The sequence below is a fragment of the Pseudophryne corroboree genome, chromosome 2, assembly GCF_028390025.1.
Source record: "Pseudophryne corroboree isolate aPseCor3 chromosome 2, aPseCor3.hap2, whole genome shotgun sequence".
Classification (NCBI taxonomy): Eukaryota; Metazoa; Chordata; class Amphibia; order Anura; family Myobatrachidae; genus Pseudophryne; species Pseudophryne corroboree.
The window spans coordinates 597,102,366-597,124,552 of NC_086445.1; the positions used below are offsets into that span (position 1 = coordinate 597,102,366).

Consider the following 22,187-nt stretch of genomic DNA (forward strand, 5'->3'; position numbering starts at 1 on the left):
TATAAGAATATCTACCACTCTTATTGTAATCCCCTCTACACTGCCAAACAAACATACTTCCAATCACTCATCTCTGCTCAAGCTGCTAACCTGAAGTGACTTTTCAATGCATTTAAATCACTTCTTAACCCTCCCTCACCCAATCCACAAGCTACGATCAGTGGACAAGATTGATGGATCCGAAATGAAATGGAATGCTCTTCCCCAGCCAATGGCCTGCTCAATTCCCTACCTGAACCCTCTGGCACATTCTCTTCATTTGATCCCACAAATGAAGATGAAGTAGCAACACGCTACTCATCCTGCTTCTCCACTACCTCTCCTATACCTTCGCAAAAAAGTAAATGTCTCCTGTGCTCATACCAACCATAACTAACATCTGCAATCTCTCTCTACTGGTATCTTTCCTTCGCTGTTCAAGCATGCAGTGATTACTTCCGTTCTGAAAAAAACAAAGTTCTGTCCTTAACCCTCTTCAAACTACCATCCCATCTGTTAGCTCCCTTACCTCTCCAAGCTACCTGGGAGGCTTGCCTACACTCTCCTCACAGACTTTCTTAACTCACACAACTATTGGACCCACTTCAGTCAGGCTTTTGTTCCAAACACTCCAGAGGCAGCACTGACTAAAATAGTAAATTATTTGGTCACTAGTTAGTTTTAAAGGCCATTACTCAATTATTTTTCTTCTAGATCTCTCTGCTTTTGACACTGACCACCCTCTTCTCATACAAACACTACAATCCCTAGGTCTTCAGGACACAGCCCTTTCTTGGTTCTCATCCTACCTATCTAATCGTTCTTTCAGTGTTTGCTTCTGATTCCACCTCCTCTTCAATAGCTTTATCAGTTGGAGTACTGAGATGCTCAGTCTTGAGCCATCTGCTTTTCTCAATCTATACCACATCTCTTGGCAAACTAATCCGTTCTCGAATTTCAGTATCATCTGTATGCAGATAATACTGTAATCTACCTATCAACCCCAGGTTTGTGAACATCTGTACTGGTCCACGTCACTGAATGCCTTTCTGCCGTTCTATCTTGGATGTCTTCTTGCCACCTCAAACTTAACATTTCCAAAACAGAATTAATTATATTTCCACTGGCTCATAATCGTTACCAACCTGATATCTCTATCATTGTTGATAACTTGACAATCAACGCTACCCCACAAGCTCGCTGCCTTGGTGTAATTTTTGACTCCAAACTTCTTTCTAAATTCAATCTGTCTCTAAATCATGTAACATACATCTAAAAAAAAAAAAACATCCAAAATACAGCCTAATCTTACACAAGACACTGCAAAAACTCTAATTCATGCACTCATGATCTCTCAAATCAATTATTGCAATAGTCTCCAAACTGGTCTTTCCAGAAAAGACTCGCCACTACAATCCATTTTGAATGCAGCTGCAAGGCTAATCTTCCTCACTAGACGTTCATCTGCTTATCCGCTTTGTCAGTCCGTCCACTGACTGCCTGTATTCTACCGTAATTCAATCTAAAATACTTTTACTTAAATATAAGGCTATTAAACAAACTTCACCAACATACATCTCTTCACTTATCTCAAAATATACCCCAACTTTACCTCTCCACTCTGCTCAAGATCTGCGTGTCTTATCCACACTCATAACTTGCTCCAATTGCAGGACTTCCTTCGAGCTGCACCTACTCTGTGGAATGTCCTCCCACGCGCAATAAGACTTTTCTCTAACGTCCTAGTGGATGCTGGGGACTCCGTAAGGACCATGGGGATAGACGGGCTCCGCAGGAGACATGGGCACTTTAAGAAAGAATTTAGGTTCTGGTGTGCACTGGCTCCTCCCTCTATGCCCCTCCTCCAGACCTCAGTTTGATACTGTGCCCAGACGAGCTGGGTGCTCTTCAGTGAGCTCTCCTGAGTTTGCTGAGAGAGAGTATTTTTTTAGGTTTTTTTATTTTCAGGGAGCTATGCTGGCAACAGACTCCCTGAATCGTGGGACTGAGGGGAGAGAAGCAGCCCTACTCTCTGAAGCTAAGTCCTGCTTCTTAGGCTACTGGACACCATTAGCTCCAGAGGGATCGTACACCGGATCTCACCCTCGCCGTCTGATCCCAGAGCCACGCCGCCGTCCCCCTCGCAGAGCCGGAAGACAGAAGCCGGGTGAGTATGAGAAGCAAAGAAGACTTCACAGGCGGCAGAAGACTCCGTTCTTCACTGAGGTAACGCACAGCACTGCAGCTGTGCGCCATTGCTCCCACACACCTCACATACTCCGGTCACTGTAAGGGTGCAGGGGCGCAGGGGGGGGCGCCCTGGGCAGCATTTGGGACCTCTTTTGGCAAAAGTTAAACATATATACAGTTGGGCACTGTATATATGTATGAGCCCCCGCCAAAAATTGCATATTTAAGCGGGACAGAAGCCCGCCGCTGAGGGGGCGGAGCTTCTTCCTCAGCACTCACCAGCGCCATTTTTTCTCCACAGCTCCGCTGAGAGGAAGCTCCCCAGGCTCTCCCCTGCAGATACACGGTAGAAGAGGGTAAAAAGAGAGGGGGGGCACAATTAGGTGCAAAAAACAATATATAAACAGCAGCTACTGGGTTAACATTAAGTTACTGTGTTATTCCTGGGTTAGCGCTGGGGTGTGTGCTGGCATACTCTCTCTCTCTCTCTCTCTCTCTGTCTCTCCTAAGGGCCTTGTGGGGGAACTGTCTTCAAAAAGGGCATTCCCTGTGAGTGTGGTGTGTCGGTACGCTTGTGTCGACATGTCTGATGAGGAAGGCTATGTGGAAGCAGAGCGGGAGCAAATGAATGTGGTGTCTCCGCCGATGGCGCCGACACCTGATTGGATGGATATGTGGAAGGTTTTAAATGATAATGTTAATTCCTTGCATAAAAGGATAGAAAAAGCTGAAGCCTCAGGACAGTCAGGGTCCCAACCCGTGCCTGATCCTATGTCGCAGAGGCCGTCAGGGTCTCAGAAGCACCCACTATCCCAAATTGTTGACACAGATACCGACATGGATTCTGACTCCAGTGTCGATTACGATGATGCAAAGTTACAGCCAAAATTGGCTAAATCCATCTGTTATATGATTATAGCAATTAAGGATGTGTTGCACATCACAGAGGAAATCCCAGTCCCTGACAAGAGGGTACATATGTATGGGGAAAAGAAGCCGGAGGTAACCTTTCCCCCCTCACACAAGCTAAATGAGTTATGTGAAAAGGCTTGGGAATCTCCAGATAAAAAAACTGCAGATTTCCAAAAGGATTCTTATGGCGTATCCTTTCCCGCCAACGGACAGGTTACGCTGGGAATCCTCCCCTAAGGTGGACAAAGCTTTAACACGCTTATCCAAGAAGGTAGCCCTGCCGTCACAGGATACGGCTACCCTCAAAGATCGCAAACAGGAGGTTACCCTGAAGTCCATTTATACACATTCAGGTACCTTACTGAGGCCGGCGATCGCGTCGGCCTGGGTGTGTAGTGCTGTAGCAGCATAGACGGATACCGTGTCTGAGGAAATTGATACCTTAGACAAGGATACTATATTGTTGACCTTGGGGCATATTAAAGACGCTGTCCTATATATGAGAGATGCTCAAAGAGACATTAGTCTACTGGGTTCTAGAATAAATGCTATGTCAATTTCTGCCAGAAGGGTCCTGTGGACTCGGCAATGGACAGGTGATGCCGACTCAAAAAGGCATATGAAGGGTTTACCTTACAAGGGTGAGGAATTGTTTGGGGAGGGTCTCTCGGACCTGGTCTCCACAGCTACTGCTGGAAAGTCAAATTTTTTGCCATATGTTTCCTCACAGCCTAAGAGAGCACCGTATTATCAAATGCAGTCCTTTCGATCACAGAAAAACAAGAAAGTCCGAGGTGCGTCCTTTCTTGGCAGGGGCAGAGGAAAGACGCTGCACAACACAGCTAGTTCCCAGGAACAGAAGTCCTCCCCGGCCTCTACAAAATCCACCGCATGACGCTGGGGCTCCACAGGCGGAGCTAGGCCCGGTGGGGGCACGTCTTCGAAATTTCAGCCACAAGTGGGTTCGCTCCCAGTTGGATCCCTGGGCAATAGATATTGTGTCTCAGGATACAAGCTGGAATTCGAGGAGATGCCCCCTCACCGATACCTCAAATCAGCCCTGCCAGCTTCCCCCCACGAGAGGGAAATAGTGTTAACTGCAATTCACAAATTGTATCTTCAACAGGTGGTGGTCAAGGTTCCCCTCCTTCAACAAGGAAGGGGTTATTATTCGACCATGTTTGTAGTCCCGAAACCAGATGGTTCGGTCAGACCCATATTGAATTTAAAATCCCTGAACATATACCTGAAAAGGTTCAAGTTCAAGATGGAATCGCTGAGAGCGGTCATCGCAAGCCTGGAAGGGGGGGATTTTATGGTGTCTCTGGACATCAAGGATGCATACCTTCATGTCCCCATTTATCCACCTCATCAGGCGTACCTCAGATTTGTTATACAGGATTGTCATTACCAATTTCAGACGTTGCCGTTTGGTCTCTCCACGGCACAGAGAATATTTACCAAGGTAATGGCGGAAATTATGGTACTCCTGCGGAAGTAAGGAGTCACAATTATCCCATACTTGGAAGATCTCCTCCATAAAAGCGAGATCAAGAGAGCAGTTGCTGATCAGCGTAGCACTTTCTATGGAAGTGTTACGGCAACACGGCTGGATTCTAAATATTCCAAAGTCGCAGTTGGTTCCTACGACTCGTCTGCCTTTCCTGGGCATGATTCTAGACACAGACCAGAAAAGGGTTTATCTCTCGATGGAGAAAGCTCAGGAACTCATGACACTGGTCGGGAACCTATTAAAACCAAAACAGGTGTCAGTGTATCACTGCACTCGTGTCCTGGGAAAGATGGTGGCATCATACGAGGCCATTTCCTTCGGCAGGTTCCATGCGAGGAATTTTCAATGGGACTTACTGGACAAGTGGTCCGGATCACATCTTCAGATGCATCGGTTAATCACCCTATCCCTCAGGGCCAGGGTGTCACTCCTGTGGTGGCTGCAGAGTGCTCACCTTCTCGAGGGCCGCAGATTCGGCATTCAGGACTGGGTCCTGGTGACCACGGACGCAAGCCTCCGAAGTTGGGGTGCAGTCACACAGGGAAGAAATTTCCAAGGTCTGTGGTCAAGTCAAGAGACTTGCCTTCACATCAACATCCTGGAACTAAGGGCCATATACAACGCCCTGCGTCAAGCGGAGACCCTGCTTCGCGACCAACCGGTTCTGATTCAGTCAGACAACATCACTGCAGTGGCTCATGTAAACCGCCAAGGCGGCACAAGGAGCAGAGTGGCGATGGCGGAAGCCACCAGAATTCTTCGCTGGGCGGAGAATCACGTAAGCGCACTGTCAGCAATGTTCGTCCCGGGAGTGGACAACTGGAAAGCAGACTTCCTCAGCAGACACAACCTCCACCCGGGAGAGTGGGGACTTCATCAGGAAGTCTTCGCACAGATTACAAGTCGGTGGGAACTGCCACAGGTGGACATGATGGCATCCCGCCTCAACAAAAAGCTACAGAGGTATTGCGCCAGGTCAAGAGACCCTCAGGCGATAGCTGTAGACGCCCTGGTGATACCGTGGGTGTTCCAGTCGGTCTAGGTATTTCCTCCTCTCCCTCTCATACCCAAGGTGCTGAGGATAATAAGAAAAAGAGGAGTGAGAACAATACTCATTGTTTTAGATTGGCCACGAAGGACTTGGTATCCAGATCTGCAAGAAATGCTCACAGAGGACCTGTGGCCTCTTCCTCTAAGACAGGACTTGTTGCAACAGGGGCCCTGTCTGTTCCAAGACTTGCCGCCGCTGCGTTTGATGGCATGGCGGTTGAACGCCGGATCCTAGCAGAGAAAGGCATTCCGGATGAGGTCATTCCTACGCTGATAAAGGCTAGGAAGGACGTGACAGCTCAACATTATCACCGTATATGGCGAAAATATGTTGCTTGGTGTCAGGCCAGGAATGCTCCTACGGAGGAATTCCAGCTGGGCCGTTTCCTTCACTTCCTACAGTCCGGAGTGAATTTGGGCCTAAAATTAGGTTCCATTATGGTCCAGATTTCGTCCCTATCCATTTTCTTTCAAAAGGAGTTGGCTTCTCTACCTGAAGTTCAGACGTTTGTAAAGGGAGTGCTGCATATTCAGCCCCCTTTTGTACCTCCAGTGGCACCTTGGGATCTTAACGTGGTGTTGAGTTTCCTGAAATCCCACTGGTTTGAACCACTCAAAACGTTGGAGTTGAAATATCTCATGTGGAAGGTGGTCATGCTATTAGCCTTAGCTTCGGCTAGGCGTGTGTCAGAGTTGGCGGCTTTGTCACATAAAAGCCCCTATCTGGTTTTCCATGCGGATAGAGCAGAATTGCGGACCCGTCCACAATTTCTGTCGAAAGTGGTTTCATCCTTTCATATAAACCAACCTATTGTGGTGCCTGTGGCTACTACTGACTTGGAGGATTCCGAGTTGCTTGATGTGGTCAGGGCTTTGAAGGTTTATGTAGCCAGAACGGCTAGGGTCAGGAAAACAGAGTCGTTGTTTATCCTGTATGCTTCCAACAAGCTTGGTGCTCCTGCTTCAAAGCAAACTATTGCTCGCTGGATCTGTAACACGATTCAGCAGGCTCATTCTGCGGCTGGATTGCCGCATCCAAAATTAGTTAAGGCCCATTCCACTAGGAAGGTGGGCTCTTCTTGGGCGGCTGCCCGAGGGGTCTCGGCATTACAGCTTTGCCGAGCGGCTACTTGGTCAGGTTCAAACACTTTTGCAAAGTTCTACAAGTTTGATACCCTGGCTGAGGAGGACCTTGTGTTTGCTCGATCTGTGCTGCAGAGTCATCCGCACTCTCCCGCCCGTTTGGGAGCTTTGGTATAATCCCCATGGTCCTTACGGAGTCCCCAGCATCCACTAGGACGTTAGAGAAATAGAGAAAATAAGATTTCTCTGACGTCCTAGTGGATGCTGGGAACTCTGTAAGGACCATGGGGAATAGACGGCTCCGCAGGAGACTGGGCACATCTAAAGAAAGATTTAGGACTATCTGGTGTGCACTGGCTCCTCCCCCTATGACCCTCCTCCAAGCCTCAGTTAGATTTCTGTGCCTGGCTGAGCTGGATGCACACTAGGGGCTCTCCTGAGCTCCTAGAAAGAAAGTATAATTTAGGTTTTTTATTTTACAGTGAGACCTGCTGGCAACAGGCTCACTGCACCGAGGGACTGAGGGGAGAAGAAGCGAACCTACCTAAGTGGTGGTAGCTTGGGCTTCTTAGGCTACTGGACACCATTAGCTCCAGAGGGATCGCACACAGGACCCGACCTCGTCGTCCGTTCCCGGAGCCGCGCCGCCATCCCCCTTACAGAGCCAGAAGCAAGAAGGTCCGGAAAATCGGCCGCTGAAGACTTCTGTCTTCTCCAAGGTAGCGCACAGCACTGCAGCTGTGCGCCATTGCTCCTCATGCACACCACACACTGCGGTCACTGATGGGTGCAGGGTGCTGGGGGGGGGGGGGGCGCCCTGAGCAGCAATAAATAACACCTTGGCTGGCAAACTGACACCATATATAGCCCCAGAGGCTATATAGGTGTATATTAACCCCTGCCAGAAATATTAAAATAGCGGGAGAAAGCCAGCCGAAAAAGGGGCGGAGCCATCTCCCTCAGCATACTGGCGCCATTTTCCCTCACAGCTCCGCTGGAAGGATCGCTCCCTGGCTCTCCCCTGCAGTCCTGCACTACAGAAAGGGTAAAAAAGAGAGGGGGGGCACAAATTTAGGCGCAGAATAATATATATATGCAGCTGTAAGGGGAAAACACTCTTTATAGGTGATATCCCTGTGGTATATAGCGCTCTGGTGTGTGCTGGCACACTCTCCCTCTGTCTCCCCAAAGGGCTTTGTGGGGTCCTGTCCTCTGTCAGAGCATTCCCTGTCTGTGTGTTGTGTGTCGGTACCGCTGTGTCGACATGTATGATGAGGAAAATGATGTGGAGGCAGAGCAAATGCCTGTAAATGTGATGTCACCCCCTGAGGGGTCGACACCTGTGTGGATGGACTTATGGAAGGAATTACGTGACAGTGTCAGCTCCTTATATAAAAGGTTTGACGACATAGGACAGCCGGCTACTCAGCTTGTGACTGTTCCAGCGTCTCAAATGTCATCAGGGGCTTTAAAACGCCCGCTACCTCAGATGACAGACACAGATGTCGACACGGATACAGACTCCAGTGTCGACGACGATGAGACTAGTGTACCCTCCAATAGGTCCACCCGTTACATGATTGAGGCAATGAAAAATGTATTACACATTTCTGATAGTACCCCAGGTACCACAAAAAAGGGTATTATGTTCGGTGAGAAAAAACTACCAGTAGTTTTTCCTGCATCTGAGGAATTAAATGAGGTGTGTGAGGAAGCCTGGACTTCCCCCGATAAGAAATTGATAATTTCTAAACGGTTATTGGCAGCGTACCCTTTCCCGCCAGAGGATAGGTCACGTTGGGAAACATCCCCTAGGGTAGATAAAGCGCTTACACGTTTATCAAAACAGGTGGCACTACCGTCTCCGGATACGGCCGCCCTAAAGGATCCTGCTGATAGAAGGCAGGAAGCTACCCTAAAAGCTATATATACACACACGGGCATTATATTGCGACCAGCGATTGCATCAGCATGGATGTGCAGTGCTGCTGCTGCGTGGTCAGATTCCCTGTCGGATAATATTGATACCCTGGATAGGGACAATATTTTGCTGAGGGGTGGAACTGTTTGGGGATGGTCTTTCAGACCTCGTTTCCACAGCTACGGCTGGGAAATCGACATTTTTGCCACAGGCTACCCACAGGTGGATCCCTGGGTTCTTCTAACATTATCTCAGGGGTACAGGCTGGAATTCGAGACGTCTTCCCCCCCGCCGTTTCCTAAAATCTGCCTTACCAGCAACTCCCTCTGCCAGGGAGGCAGCGTTGGTGGCTATCCAGAAACTGTATTCACAGCAAGTGATTGTCAAGGTACCCCTCCTTCAGCAAGGAAAGGGTTACTATTCCACAATGTGTGTGGTACCGAAACCGGACGGTTTGGTGAGGCCCATCTTAAATTTAAAATCCTTGAACACTTATATCAAAAGGTTCAAGTTCAAGATGGAATCGCTCAGGGCGGTTATTGCGAGCCTGGACGAGGGGGATTACATAGTCTCCCTGGACATCAAGGATGCGTACCTACATGTCCCCATTTACCCCCCTCACCAGGAGTACCTCAGATTTGTGGTACAGGACTGTTACTATCAGTTCCAGACGCTGCCGTTTGGGTTATCCACGGCACCGAGGGTCTTTACCTAGGTAATGGCCGAAATGATGATACTCCTTCGCAAGAAGGGAGTTTTAATTATCCCGTACTTGGACGATCTCCTGATAAAGGCGAGGTCCAAGGAACAGTTGGTAGTGGGGGTAGCACTTTCTCGGGAAGTGCTACAACAGCACGGCTGGATTCTCAATATTCCAAAGTCACAGCTGGTCCCGACGACACGTCTTCTGTTCCTGGGAATGATTCTGGACACAGACCAGAAAAAAGTGTTTCTTCCAGTGGAAAAAGCCGAGGAGTTGTCATCTCTAGTCAGAGACCTCTTAAAACCGGGACAGGTGTCGGTACATCAATGCACACGAGTCCTGGGAAAAATGGTAGCTTTGTACGAAGCAATTCCATTCGGAAGGTTCCACGCAAGGACTTTCCAGTGGGACCTGTTGGACAAATGGTCCGGGTCCCATCTCCAGATGCAACAGCGGATAACCCTGTCGGCAAGGACCAGGGTGTCGCTGCTGTGGTGGCTGCAGAGGGCTCATCTACTAGAGGGCCGCAGATTCGGAATACAGGACTGGGTCCTGGTGACCACGGATGCCAGCCTTCGGGGCTGGGGGGCAGTCACACAGGGAAGAAATTTCCAAGGACTGTGGTCAAATCATGAGATTTCGCTTCACATAAATATTCTGGAGCTAAGGGCCATTTACAATGCCCTAAGCCAAGCAAGGCCCCTGCTTCAGAACCAGCCGGTACTGATCCAATCAGACAACATCACGGCGGTCGCCCATGTAAACAGACAGGGCGGCACAAGAAGCAGGAGGGCAATGGCAGAAGCCACAAGGATTCTCCGATGGGCGGAAAATCATGTGTTAGCACTGACAGCAGTGTTCATTCCGGGAGTGGACAACTGGGAAGCAGACTTACTCAGCAGGCACGACCTCCACCCGGGAGAATGGGGACTTCATCCAGAAGTCTTCCAAATGCTGGTAAACCGGTGGGAAAGACCACAGGTGGACTTGATGGCGTCCCGCCTCAACAAAAAGCTAAAAAGATATTGCGCCAGGTCAAGGGACCCTCAGGCGATCGCTGTGGACGCTCTAGTAACACCGTGGGTGTACCAGTCGGTTTATGTGTTTCCTCCTCTGCCTCTCATTCCCAAGGTAATACGAAGGCGAGGAGTGAAAACTATACTCGTGGTTCCGGATTGGCCAAGAAGAGCTTGGTACCCGGAACTTCAAGAGATGCTTTCAGAGGACCCTTGGCCTCTGCCGCTCAGACAGGACCTGCTGCAGCAGGGGCCCTGTCTGTTCCAAGACTTACCGCGGCTGCGTTTGACGGCATGGCGGTTGAACACCGGATCCTGAAGGAAAAGGGCATTCCGGAGGAAGTCATCCCTACCCTGATCAAAGCCAGGAAGGATGTCACCGCAAAACATTATCACCGCATTTGGCGAAAATATGTTGCTTGGTGTGAGGCCAGGAAGGCCCAAACGGAGGAATTTCAACTGGGTCGATTCCTGCATTTCCTGCAAGCAGGGGTGAAGTTGGGCCTCAAATTGGGGTCCATTAAGGTCCAGATTTCGGCCCTGTCGATTTTCTTCCAGAAAGAACTGGCTTCCCTGCCTGAAGTTCAGGCTTTTGTCAAGGGAGTTCTGCATATTCAGCCTCCTTTTGTGCCCCCAGTGGCACCTTGGGATCTCGTGGTTTTGGAGTTCCTGAAATCACATTGGTTTGAACCACTTAAGACTGTGGATTTGAAATATCTCACGTGGAAAGTGGTCATGCTGTTGGCCCTGGCTTCGGCCAGGCGTGTGTCAGAATTGGCGGCTTTGTCCTATAAAAGCCCTTATCTGATTTTCCATATGGATAGGGCAGAATTGAGGACTCGTCCTCCGTTTCTCCCGAAGGTGGTATCAGCGTTTCACTTGAACCAGCCTATTGTGGTGCCTGCGGCTACTGGGAACTTGGAGGATTCCACGTTACTGGACGTAGTCAGGGCCCTGAAAATTTATGTTTCCAGGACGGCTGGAGTCAGGAAAACTGACTCGCTGTTTATCCTGTATGCACCCAACAAACTGGGTGCTCCTGCTTCTAAGCAGACTATCGCGCGCTGGATCTGTAGCACTATTCAGCTGGCGCATTCTGTGGTGGGACTACCGCAGCCTAAATCTGTAAAAGCCCATTCCACAAGGAAGGTGGGCTCATCTTGGGCGGCTGCCCGAGGGGTCTCGGCTTTACAACTTTGCCGAGCTGCTACTTGGTCATGGGCAAACACGTTTGCAAAATTCTACAAATTTGATACCCTGGCTGAGGAGGACCTGGAGTTCTCTCATTCGGTGTTGCAGAGTCGTCCGCACTCTCCCGCCCGTTTGGGAGCTTTGGTATAATCCCCATGGTCCTTACGGAGTTCCCAGCATCCACTAGGACGTCAGAGAAAATAAGAATTTACTCACCGGTAATTCTATTTCTCGTAGTCCGTAGTGGATGCTGGGCGCCCATCCCAAGTGCGGATTGTCTGCAATACTTGTAAATAGTTATTGTTACACAAATCGGGTTGTTATTGCGAGCCATCTGTTCAGAGGCTCCTTTTGTTATCATACTGTTAACCGGGGTTCCTATCACGAGTTATACGGTGTGATTGGTGTGGCTGGTATGAGTCTTACCCGGGATTCAAAATCCTTCCTTATTGTGTCAGCTCTTCCGGGCACAGTGTCCTAACTGAGGCTTGGAGGAGGGTCATAGGGGGAGGAGCCAGTGCACACCAGATAGTCCTAAATCTTTCTTTAGATGTGCCCAGTTTCCTGCGGAGCCGTCTATTCCCCATGGTCCTTACGGAGTTCCCAGCATCCACTACGGACTACGAGAAATAGAATTACCGGTGAGTAAATTCTTATTTTTACTTACCGGTAAATCTATTTCTCGTAGTCCGTAGTGGATGCTGGGCGCCCGTCCCAAGTGCGGACTTCTTCTGCAATACTTGGATATAGTTATTGCTTCAATAAGGGTTAAGTTATGGTTGCATCAGGGTTTGACCTGATGCTCTGTTATTTGTCATACTGTTAACTGGTTGTTATCACATGTTATACGGTGTGATTGGTGTGGCTGGTATGAATCTTGCCCTGGATTACCAAAATCCTTTCCTTGTACTGTCAGCTCTTCTGGTCACAGTTTCTCTAACTGAGGTCTGGAGGAGGGGCATAGAGGGAGGAGCCAGTGCACACCAGAATCTAAATTCTTTCTTAAAGTGCCCATGTCTCCTGCGGAGCCCGTCTATCCCCATGGTCCTTACGGAGTCCCCAGCATCCACTACGGACTACGAGAAATAGATTTACCTGTAAGTAAAATCTTATTTTTTTCTAGTCTTCAAACCTTCAAGCGTTCCTTGAAAACCCACCTCTTCAGGCAAGCTTATCAAATTCCATAACCGCCCACATAACCATCTGAAATATTCATATATAATTACATCCCCTTTGTACAGTCTACGCATCCTAACAGAGAGTATTTCCATTTTCTTTCATTTGATCTCCTGATCACTAGTCAACATTGCTGTGTGACTATATCATACAGCCTACCAAGAATTACTGCTATATGACTGGGCCGTTATGCAATAGGTAGCACCTATCCTTGTGTTTGAATGCCTATTTAACTATAGATTGTAAGCTTGTGAGGAGGGCCTTCCTACTTCTAACTGCAGTTTTGTGTTATCATGGTTTCAATTGTAAAGTGCAACGGAATATGCCGAACTATATTAAAAAACTGTTAATAAATAAATACTAAAAGCAGAGACTGCATGCTTCCATTTAGCATAATTATTTTGTATTTAATAAAAATAAATAAAAAATGCTCCCAGTTTGGTGCCTGATATATTAGCAGACCTGGGTTTTTCGCCTCTGCAAAATCCCAGGTTTTTGCGGAGACACTCTATCACATTATACCTGAGATGAGGCAAATTCCCGAGTCGTCCCCTTTCAGACTTAACCCAGGTCTGCCCTGGCATTCTATAAGCCAGGGTTGCCAGGCTGCTTGCTTGTACAAACACATACATGTTGTACACACGTGCACCTCACAATCATACATATACACAAACATCATGCACACACATCACAATTATACTTACACATGTCTTACAACCACACGTCCACTAATGCACACTGATGCAATCACACACCCCTTCTAAAGCCAGCTGCTTCTACACAATGCAGCACAGACCGCAGCCCCCTCCAGGCAGCTGCACCCCTCCATGCAGCGCTGCACAGCCTATCATAGGTTTGCTAAGTGCGTCCTGGGAGTAAAATCTTGAGTTGTTTATCCGGCTCGAAAGTCCCGGGGAAAACCCTGGTCAATAGCCGACCCAGGAATGTGTTCTCGGGTTGGTGCCTTTCAGACATAAGAGCGTTCCGCAAAAAACATAGATTTTCTCTGTCTGAAAGGGGTATTCCAGGAAAGATTGTTAAAGTTGTATTGTGGCAAAGTAATGTACATCTATATCTGTTGGTCTCTATGGTACCTGCTTTAGCTGGGGATGGGCTTACACATGTGTAGAAGCTGTAGTACTTTATTTAGGACTTGGTTCACCTTCATGAAAATGATCATGGTCTATCTTCTCTTCATAGCCTGCCAGTCCCATGGATCAAATGGGGAAAATGAGACCGCAACCATGTGGCGCCAATAATCCATACAGCCAGCAGCCAGGCCCTCAGCAAGGACATTCTGGGTACCCAGTGCAGCCTTATTCTTCACAGACTCCTCAGAGATACCCAATAGCCATGCAAGGGCGACCTCAAGGGGCAATGAGTATGCAGTATGGACAACAGGTATAGTATCTCCTAGCCCAGAGGTTCCCAAACTGTGTGCCATGGCTCCCAGGGGTGCCTCGGGACACTTGCAGGGGTGCCCTGGGTTGGTGGTCCAGGACCAATTCAAATTATTCATGGTCAGTATAATAGGCAAAACCAGTGCTGGTGGCTGCCAGTCATAAAATATGTGGTTAAACAGAAGCAAATCTTGTCCCTCACCACGCAACTGACCCTAAGGATGACATATAAACGCAATCTAATTAATGTAATATTTCTTTCTAAATTTCTCAATAAGACATTTTTGGCCTAGGGGTGCAGTGAAAAAAATTCTGATATTCTAGGGCGCCGTGATTCAAAAAAGTTTGGAATCCACTGTCCTAGCCTAAAAGTGGAACTAATCCACAGGATTTTTTTTTTTTAAATGTTCAGACTAGAGCAAGTAGATTATTGAACTGAACCGTGTGTGTGTGTGTGTACTGGGTTTTTATTTTATTATTTTTATTATTCTATTTGGTCATCTTTGTGTTCCTTTTACATGTTGTAGCCTGAGCAAATCGTTATTATTGCAGAATTCACTGTTCATGTGAAACTAAACCAATATACGCTATCATGCCTCTTCCAGCCCCCTCCTTTCCCCGTCCCTTCACCCCCAGTTTTTATTAAAAACTGAGAGAAAGGTACAGATTTGTCATTCTAAAAGTTCCCATGTATCTGGTTAACATGTGTGAAATCGATGTGTGTAATATAGAATTTCAACTTGTCACCATTGTTTGGTCTTAAATATTTGCAAAATCAAAGTCCCTTTTTTGATAGTAGTGGCGTAGTGTGTAAAGAGGGTTGGCATGAATTAAGTTATATTACAGTCCAGCTTGTTAACACCACCGCAGGGTGTAGTATGTGATGCCGGCGGTCAGGCTCCCAGCGGCCAGCATACCAGCTCCGGAATCCCGACCACCGGCATACCGGCAGCTGGACAAGCGTAAATGAGCCCCTTGTGGGCTCGCTGCGCTCGCCACGCTGCGGGCAAGCGCGCCACGCTATCTATTCTCTCTCCAGGGGGGACGTGGACCCCCAAGAGCCTTCTGTATGCCGGAGGTCGGGATGCCGGCGCCGGGATGGTGGTTGTTGGGAGCCTGGCTGCCGGCAACCTGAAGACCACCCCCACCACAAACCCAATGTTCTCAGCAACAGCCAGCTCCTCAGTCTTACACCCAACAATCTTCCTCCTCCCAGCCAGCCTGTACAACCGTCTTTCACCCAACAATAGCAGTCTCCATCTCCGTCGCCTTACACACAGCAGCAGCAGGGCCTCCCCACCAGTTTACAAAGCCAGTCAACATACACACAACAAGAATTGAAGCACCTCCTGGCTCCATAAGTAGAAATCATCATGCCTCCAGGTTTTAGTTTAGTGCTAATAAAGTTTGTTCAAATGAATCAGCCCCAATATAACTATTGTAGATAGGTGTTTTTTATTCAGAGTATGTTTGCTATGAATCAGTGCTGAGATGACCAATCCCTTCTGTACCTGATTGGTCTTCTATGCCTTTGGCTTATGATATCGCCAGTATTTCAGTACAGGAGACTTTTATTTCCCTTTGCAGCTTCTAGTTCTATAGGTTTTAAGGTTTTTGTGGCTATGTATTCCTTACTTCCTTTTCATGTTTGAGCTGTAGTGATCTGTGAGCCTCCTAGTGAGAAGTGGGTCTTGGGGCTCCTTCATCTTCACACTTTCTCTGGCCCTTCCTGCTCTCTGCCATTGGATGGGGTCCCCCGAACACTGGACTTTATTGTGAAAGTAATGTAGTGCTGTTTTTGTACTATATTGTCTTAGAGGAAAAGCTGTAATGGAACAATTTTATCTTCACCATTACTTGCAATGAACAGTTCATCTGCATTAGACTTAGTGCAAGTATGTATTCCATCATGTGCAGGGGTTAAATGGTCTCTTGCATCTTTGTGTCTCTGACAGCTCGGTGTATTCTTATGTGTTTTACAATAGACTTATGTGTTTCTTAACCAAAAGCTCAGATCATGTTTTTATGATATGGATTCTCTGCTGATATAGGTTTCTGGATCCATCATTTTACTAAGATTTGCTATATATATATATATACCGTGTGCATTTATGTAGCACTAGATTCAATATGCCCCTCCACTTACATTTGTGAGGTACCTGTCTGGTCGGTTGGCTGCTTTGGTACATTTTTATGTCCTTCTAATTAATTTCTAGAATCTCCCATCTCTCGCTGTTTAAAGCTACACATCATAAACAGCAGATCTGACCTAGTTTATTTTACCTTGCAAGTGGAAATTCCAAAGTGTACAACATTTTATAGGCTCCAACCCCTTCAGATGCAAGATTCTGCATCTGAATAAGGAACCTTCCAACACATAGTTAACTTTGATGTCCAAGTGTCATGGTAAAAAAATATGCTCATCTGAGCTAGTATATTTCACTGCAACAAGTGAAGTGCAAGATTCATAAGACCCCTTCAGGTAAAAGGCCGGAATTCGACCGTTTTTAAATTCGACACAATTCGACAGTCACATACCCTCCCTCCGGGACCAGAATTCGACATATTCAATAAAAAACGGATTCGACAGTCCCACTGTCGAAAAACGGACCAATTGACGGATAAGTGCGTCCTGGATTCGACTTTTCGGACGGCACAAAAATGGTTAAAAACCCTAAAAAAAAATTGCGTGGGGTCCCCCCTCCTAAGCATAACCCGCCTCGGGCTCTTTGAGCCGGTCCTGGTTGTAAAAATACGGGGGGGAAATTGACAGGGTATCCCCTGTATTTTTAGAACCAGCACCGGGCTCTGCGTCCGGTCCTCGTGCAAAAAATACGGGGGACAAAAGGCGTAGGGGTCCCCCATATTTTAACACCAGCACCTGGCTCCACTAGCTGGAGAGATAATGCCACAGCCGGGGGACACTTTTATACCGGTCCCTGCGGCCGTGGCATTAAATCCCCAACTAGTCACCCCTGGCCGGGGTACCCCCCCCCTCCAGCCACCCAAGGGCCAGGGGTGAAGCCCGAGGCTGTCCGTCTCCCCCCCCCCCCCCCCCCCCCCCCCCCAAATCCAAGGGCTGCGGATGGGGGGGCTGATAGCCTTGTATAAAATGAAGGAATATTGTTTTTTTGCAGAAGAACTACAAGTCCCAGCAAGCCTCCCCCGCAAGCTGGTACTTGGAGAACCACAAGTACCAGCATACGGGAGGGGGGGGGCGCTGGTACCTGTAGTTCTTCTGCAAAAAAAATACCCAAATAAAAACAGGACACGCACACCGTGAAAGTAAAACTTTATTACATACATTCCGACACACACATACTTACCTATGTTCACATGCCGACCTCTGTCCACTTCTCCAAGTAGAATCCGGGGTACCTGAAAATAAAATTATACTCGCCTAAATCCAGTGTGTCCTGTTCTTTTTTTGTAATCCACGTACTTGGCAAAAAAACAAACTGCATACCCGATCCACGCACTGAAAAGGGGTCCCATGTTTACACATGGGACCCCTTTCCCCGAATGCTGAGACCCCCCGTGACTCCTGTCACAGAGGGTCCCTTCAGCCAATCAGGGAGCGCCACGTCGGGGAAAGGGGTCCCATGTGTAAACATGGGACCCCTTTCAGTGCGTGGATCGGGTATGCGGTTTGTTTTTTTGCCAAGTACGTGGATTACAAAAAAAGAACAGGACACACTGGATTTAGGTGAGTATAGTTTTATTTTCAGGTACCCCGGATTCTACTTGGAGAAGTGGACAGAGGTCGGCGTGTGAACACAGGTAAGTATGTGTGTGTCGGCATGTATGTAATAAAGTTTTACTTTCACGGTGTGCGTGTCCTGGTTTTTATTTGGGTATTTTTTTTGCAGAACTACTACAGGTACCAGCGGGCCCGTCCCCCCCACCCCCCGCATGCTGGTACTTGTGGTTCTCCAAGTCCCGGCTTGCGGGGGAGGCTTGCTGGGACTTGTAGTTATTCTGCAAAAAACAATGTTCTTTTCTTTGATGCAAGGCTATCAGCACCCCATCCGCAGCCCATGGATGAGGGGGACAGCCTCGGGCTTCACCCCTGGCCCTTGGGTGGCTGGAGGGGGGGGACACCCCTTGATTTAAGGGGTCCCCACTCCTCCAGGGTACCCCGGCCAGGGGTGACTAGTTGGGGATTTAATGCCACGGCCGCAGGGACCGGTATAAAAGGGTCCCCCGGCTGTGGCATTATCTCACCAGCTAGTGGAGCCCGGTGCTGGTGTTAAAAATACGGGGGACCCCTACATCTTTTGTCCCCCGTATTTTTTGCACCAGGACCGGACACAGAGCCCGGTGCTGGTTCTAAAAATACGGGGGATCCCCTGTCAATTTCCCCCCCGTATTTTTACAACCAGGACCGGCTCAAAGAGCCCGAGGCTGGTTATGCTTAGGAGGGGGGACCCCACGCATTTTTTTTCCAGGATTTTAACCCATTCCCACCACTTCCCACTGAAAAGCATGCTAGTCAGTTAAAAAAAAGAAAAAAAAAAAGATCTTTTAAAAAAAATATATAAATAATACTTGTGTCTCCTAATAGACAAACCAAGTACATAATCCCTTCCAATATAAATAGACATGCTATTAGCAATTAAAAATAACCATGTTTTTAAAAAAATTTATTAGATTCCGCCAGCAAAGTGAGGCGGAATGAAATTTACGAAATTACTGTCGAAAAGCACTGTTGTCGAATCGACATTCTTCAATTGAATATACTTTTGTCGAAAAGCCGCATTTTTACCACTGCAGACATGTCGAATTGTGAAAAGTCGAATCTGAAACATCCGTTTTTTTGTCAAAAAGTACTGTATTGCATTGTCAAATCCAATTCGACATGTTTTTTTGTTGAAAATGCCCCGTTTTTTCGACTTTCGCGGCAACTCGACCGCAGTTGCATATACCCCATTGTATCTAAATAAGAGGGTGTCTCGTAAAATGTTAAATGACTAAAATGCTGAATTTGTGGTTGTAGCCTAATGCTGGGCATACATTGTTAGATAAAATGTCTCAGACATTTTAATACCAGCAGATATTAGATATCGTGGCTATATGCTGAGTGATATTTCATTGTGTAACCACATGATATCTGTGTTTCTCCGCTGGGGTGGAGACCTTTTCCCTTTAGTCCCCTGTGAAGAAAAAATGGACAGCTGTAGCAGTACATACAGTTATCAAATCAGTCGGACATGTTAGAAGATTTGTCATGCCTGACTGTCTGATCATTGAGGATTGGTCGCAACCATACACTTTGCAATATCAGTCCAATCAGATTGAGCTGATAATTGCATAATCTATTCCCTGCGTTAGATGAAAAAGATTGGGCCTTTGTTTAACTTGACAACCAGAACCGCGTTCTGAGTACCACAGTCTCTATTGAGAGACAATAGATATGGCTACATTACCTTTTTGGCCACAAAAACAGCCACCATCTGCTTGGTCACTCTGCGCTTACACATGGGAATTTCTGTGGTGGTGCACCTCCAACTGGGGTCCAGTGGGTCAACTGATCTCCCAGACAGAGTTTGAGCGACCACCATCAAACATGGCAGCATATTGCTGCACTAAGCCGCCTCCCACTCGATTGAGCTGATGGGGCACCCAGCATGCAGAAACCTTGCTGAGGTAAAGGATTTTGTGGAGTAACAGGCTGGTCATCGGGATCCATCAGCTTATCTCCTTCTCTAACTGGGCCATGGTCATCCTGCCATCCACCTCAACTATGGCCCACAAGGCAGTCAGACACAGGTTGGCCGCAGCACTTCGTGTATTATGAGTATATGTAATTTGTTTTTTACTTATTTATATTTAACTGTAATTTGTAACTGATAAAACTGTTTCAATTCCTATAGCACTAGCACAGATGTCATGGACATATAAGTTTATATTAAAACATGTCAGCATATGTTCTTCCACTAAGGGGCAGATTCAGCCACTTTACCCTGAGCTATTAAATTACTGTTGTCGGGGCCATAACTAGGGCAGCACCATTAGGTTGCCCCTGGGGTCAGAACTGCCTGCCACCACAGTGTCCACGTGCCGCGTGCCTGCTGCAGTGTTTTACTAGCTGTGCGTCAGACTCCTTTTCAGTAGACAGCACTCTGAGCTCCGCCTTTCAGCTCCCCACACAGTGCTGCCTAATCTAGCAGCAGGACTAGTGTTTTTTTATTGTCAGTAAGGGGCATAATTGTTGGAAAGCAGTGTGCTGCTCTCATTACTGTGCATGTATGCTGGGCACTAGGACACAGGAATGTCTGTCCTCCAACCTGATCACAATTGAGCATGTGCAGGAGCCATCCTGTGGTCAGTGTGCCTGTGAGAGACTGTAATATGATGATGGTGAAGACCGAAGTCTCCATGCTTAGCTCCTGTATACGAAGCTGTTCCAGCATCCATGCAGTGCTATCCGTTTGTACTGTACACTCACCGGCTGGCGAGCTGTATGTAACCCCCATGATGCTCATGCTCCTCTATTAGCAGTGTACATGAAACAGCGAGTACGGCTGTACCTGTTATACTTAGATAAGCCAACACCATTGGTTATATAGGTGGGCTGTTCATAGCTTGAGTCATGTGCTGGTGTGTGCCTATGTTACTCGTACACGCATCATTTCCAACATTAATGTATATAAGGGGTATTATTCAGTGCCACACTACTGTGTGTCATAATTTGAATTGAGACCACACCCCTTTTCTCTGACGTCCTAGTGGATGCTGGGAACTCCGTAAGGACCATGGGGAATAGACGGGCTCTGCAGGAGACTGGGCACATCTAAAGAAAGATTTAGGACTATCTGGTGTGCACTGGCTCCTCCCCCTATGACCCTCCTCCAAGCCTCAGTTAGATTTCTGTGCCCGGCCGAGCTGGATGCACACTAGGGGCTCTCCTGAGCTCCTAGGAAGAAAGTATATGTTAGGTTTTTTATTTTCAGTGAGACCTGCTGGCAACAGGCTCACTGCATCGAGGGACTAAGGGGAGAAGAAGCGAACCTACCTAAGTGGTGGTAGCTTGGGCTTCTTAGGCTACTGGACACCATTAGCTCCAGAGGGATCGAACACATGACCCGACCTCGTCGTCCGTTCCCGGAGCCGCGCCGCCGTCCCCCTTACAGAGCCAGAAGCAAGAAGGTCCGGAAAATCGGCGGCTGAAGACTTCTGTCTTCTCCAAGGTAGCGCACAGCACTGCAGCTGTGCGCCATTGCTCCTCATGCACACCACACACTGCAGTCACTGATGGGTGCAGGGCGCTGGGGGGGGGGGGGCGCCCTGAGCAGCAATATTAACACCTTGGCTGGCGAACTGGCACCATATATAGCCCCAGGGGCTATATAGGTATTTATTAACCCCTGCCAGAACTTTTACAATAGCGGGAGAAAGCCCGCCGAAAAAGGGGCGTAGCCATCTCCCTCAGCACACTGGCGCCATTTTCCCTCACAGCTCTGCTGGTGGGATCGCTCCCTGGCTCTCCCTTGCAGTCCTGCACTACAGAAAAGGGTTAAAAAGAGAGGGGGGGCACAAATTAGGCGCAGTATAAATATATTATGCAGCTATAAGGGGAAAACACGTTTATAGGTGATATCCCTGTGATATATAGCGCTCTGGTGTGTGCTGGCATACTCTTCCTCTGTCTCCCCAAAGGGCTTTGTGGGGTCCTGTCCTCTGTAAGAGCGTTCCCTGTGTGTCTGCTGAGTGTCGGTACTGCTTTGTCGACATGTATGAGGAGGAAAATGATGTGGAGGCGGAGCAAATGCCTGTGAATGTGATGTCACCCCCTGCGGGGTTGACACCTGTGTGGTTGGACTTATGGAAGGAATTGCGTGAAAGTGTCAACTCCTTGCACAAAAGGTTTGACGACATAGGACAGCCGGCTACACAGCTTGTGTCTGTTCCAGCGTCTCAAATGTCATCAGGGGCTTTAAAACGCCCGCTACCTCAGGTAACAGATACAGACGTCGACACGGACACCGACTCCAGTGTCGACGATGATGAGACTAGTGTACCCTCCAATAGGTCCACCCGTTACATGATTGAG

General features: G+C 47.9%; 1 protein-coding gene across 5 annotated transcripts in view; it reads left to right on the forward strand.

The window, feature by feature from the left end:
- The window catches only part of KDF1 (keratinocyte differentiation factor 1), a 161,922-nt gene that overhangs the window by 79,305 nt on the left and 60,430 nt on the right, over positions 1-22,187 (forward strand). For 4 of the 5 annotated variants that reach the window (XM_063954641.1, XM_063954642.1, XM_063954643.1 and 1 more), the window contains exon 2: positions 13,935-14,135. The exons of the other annotated variant lie outside the window; for it this stretch is intronic. In XM_063954641.1, the coding sequence (XP_063810711.1) occupies positions 13,935-14,135 (201 nt within the window). The remainder of the gene's footprint in view (positions 1-13,934; positions 14,136-22,187) is intronic. 5 annotated transcript variants of the gene reach the window in all.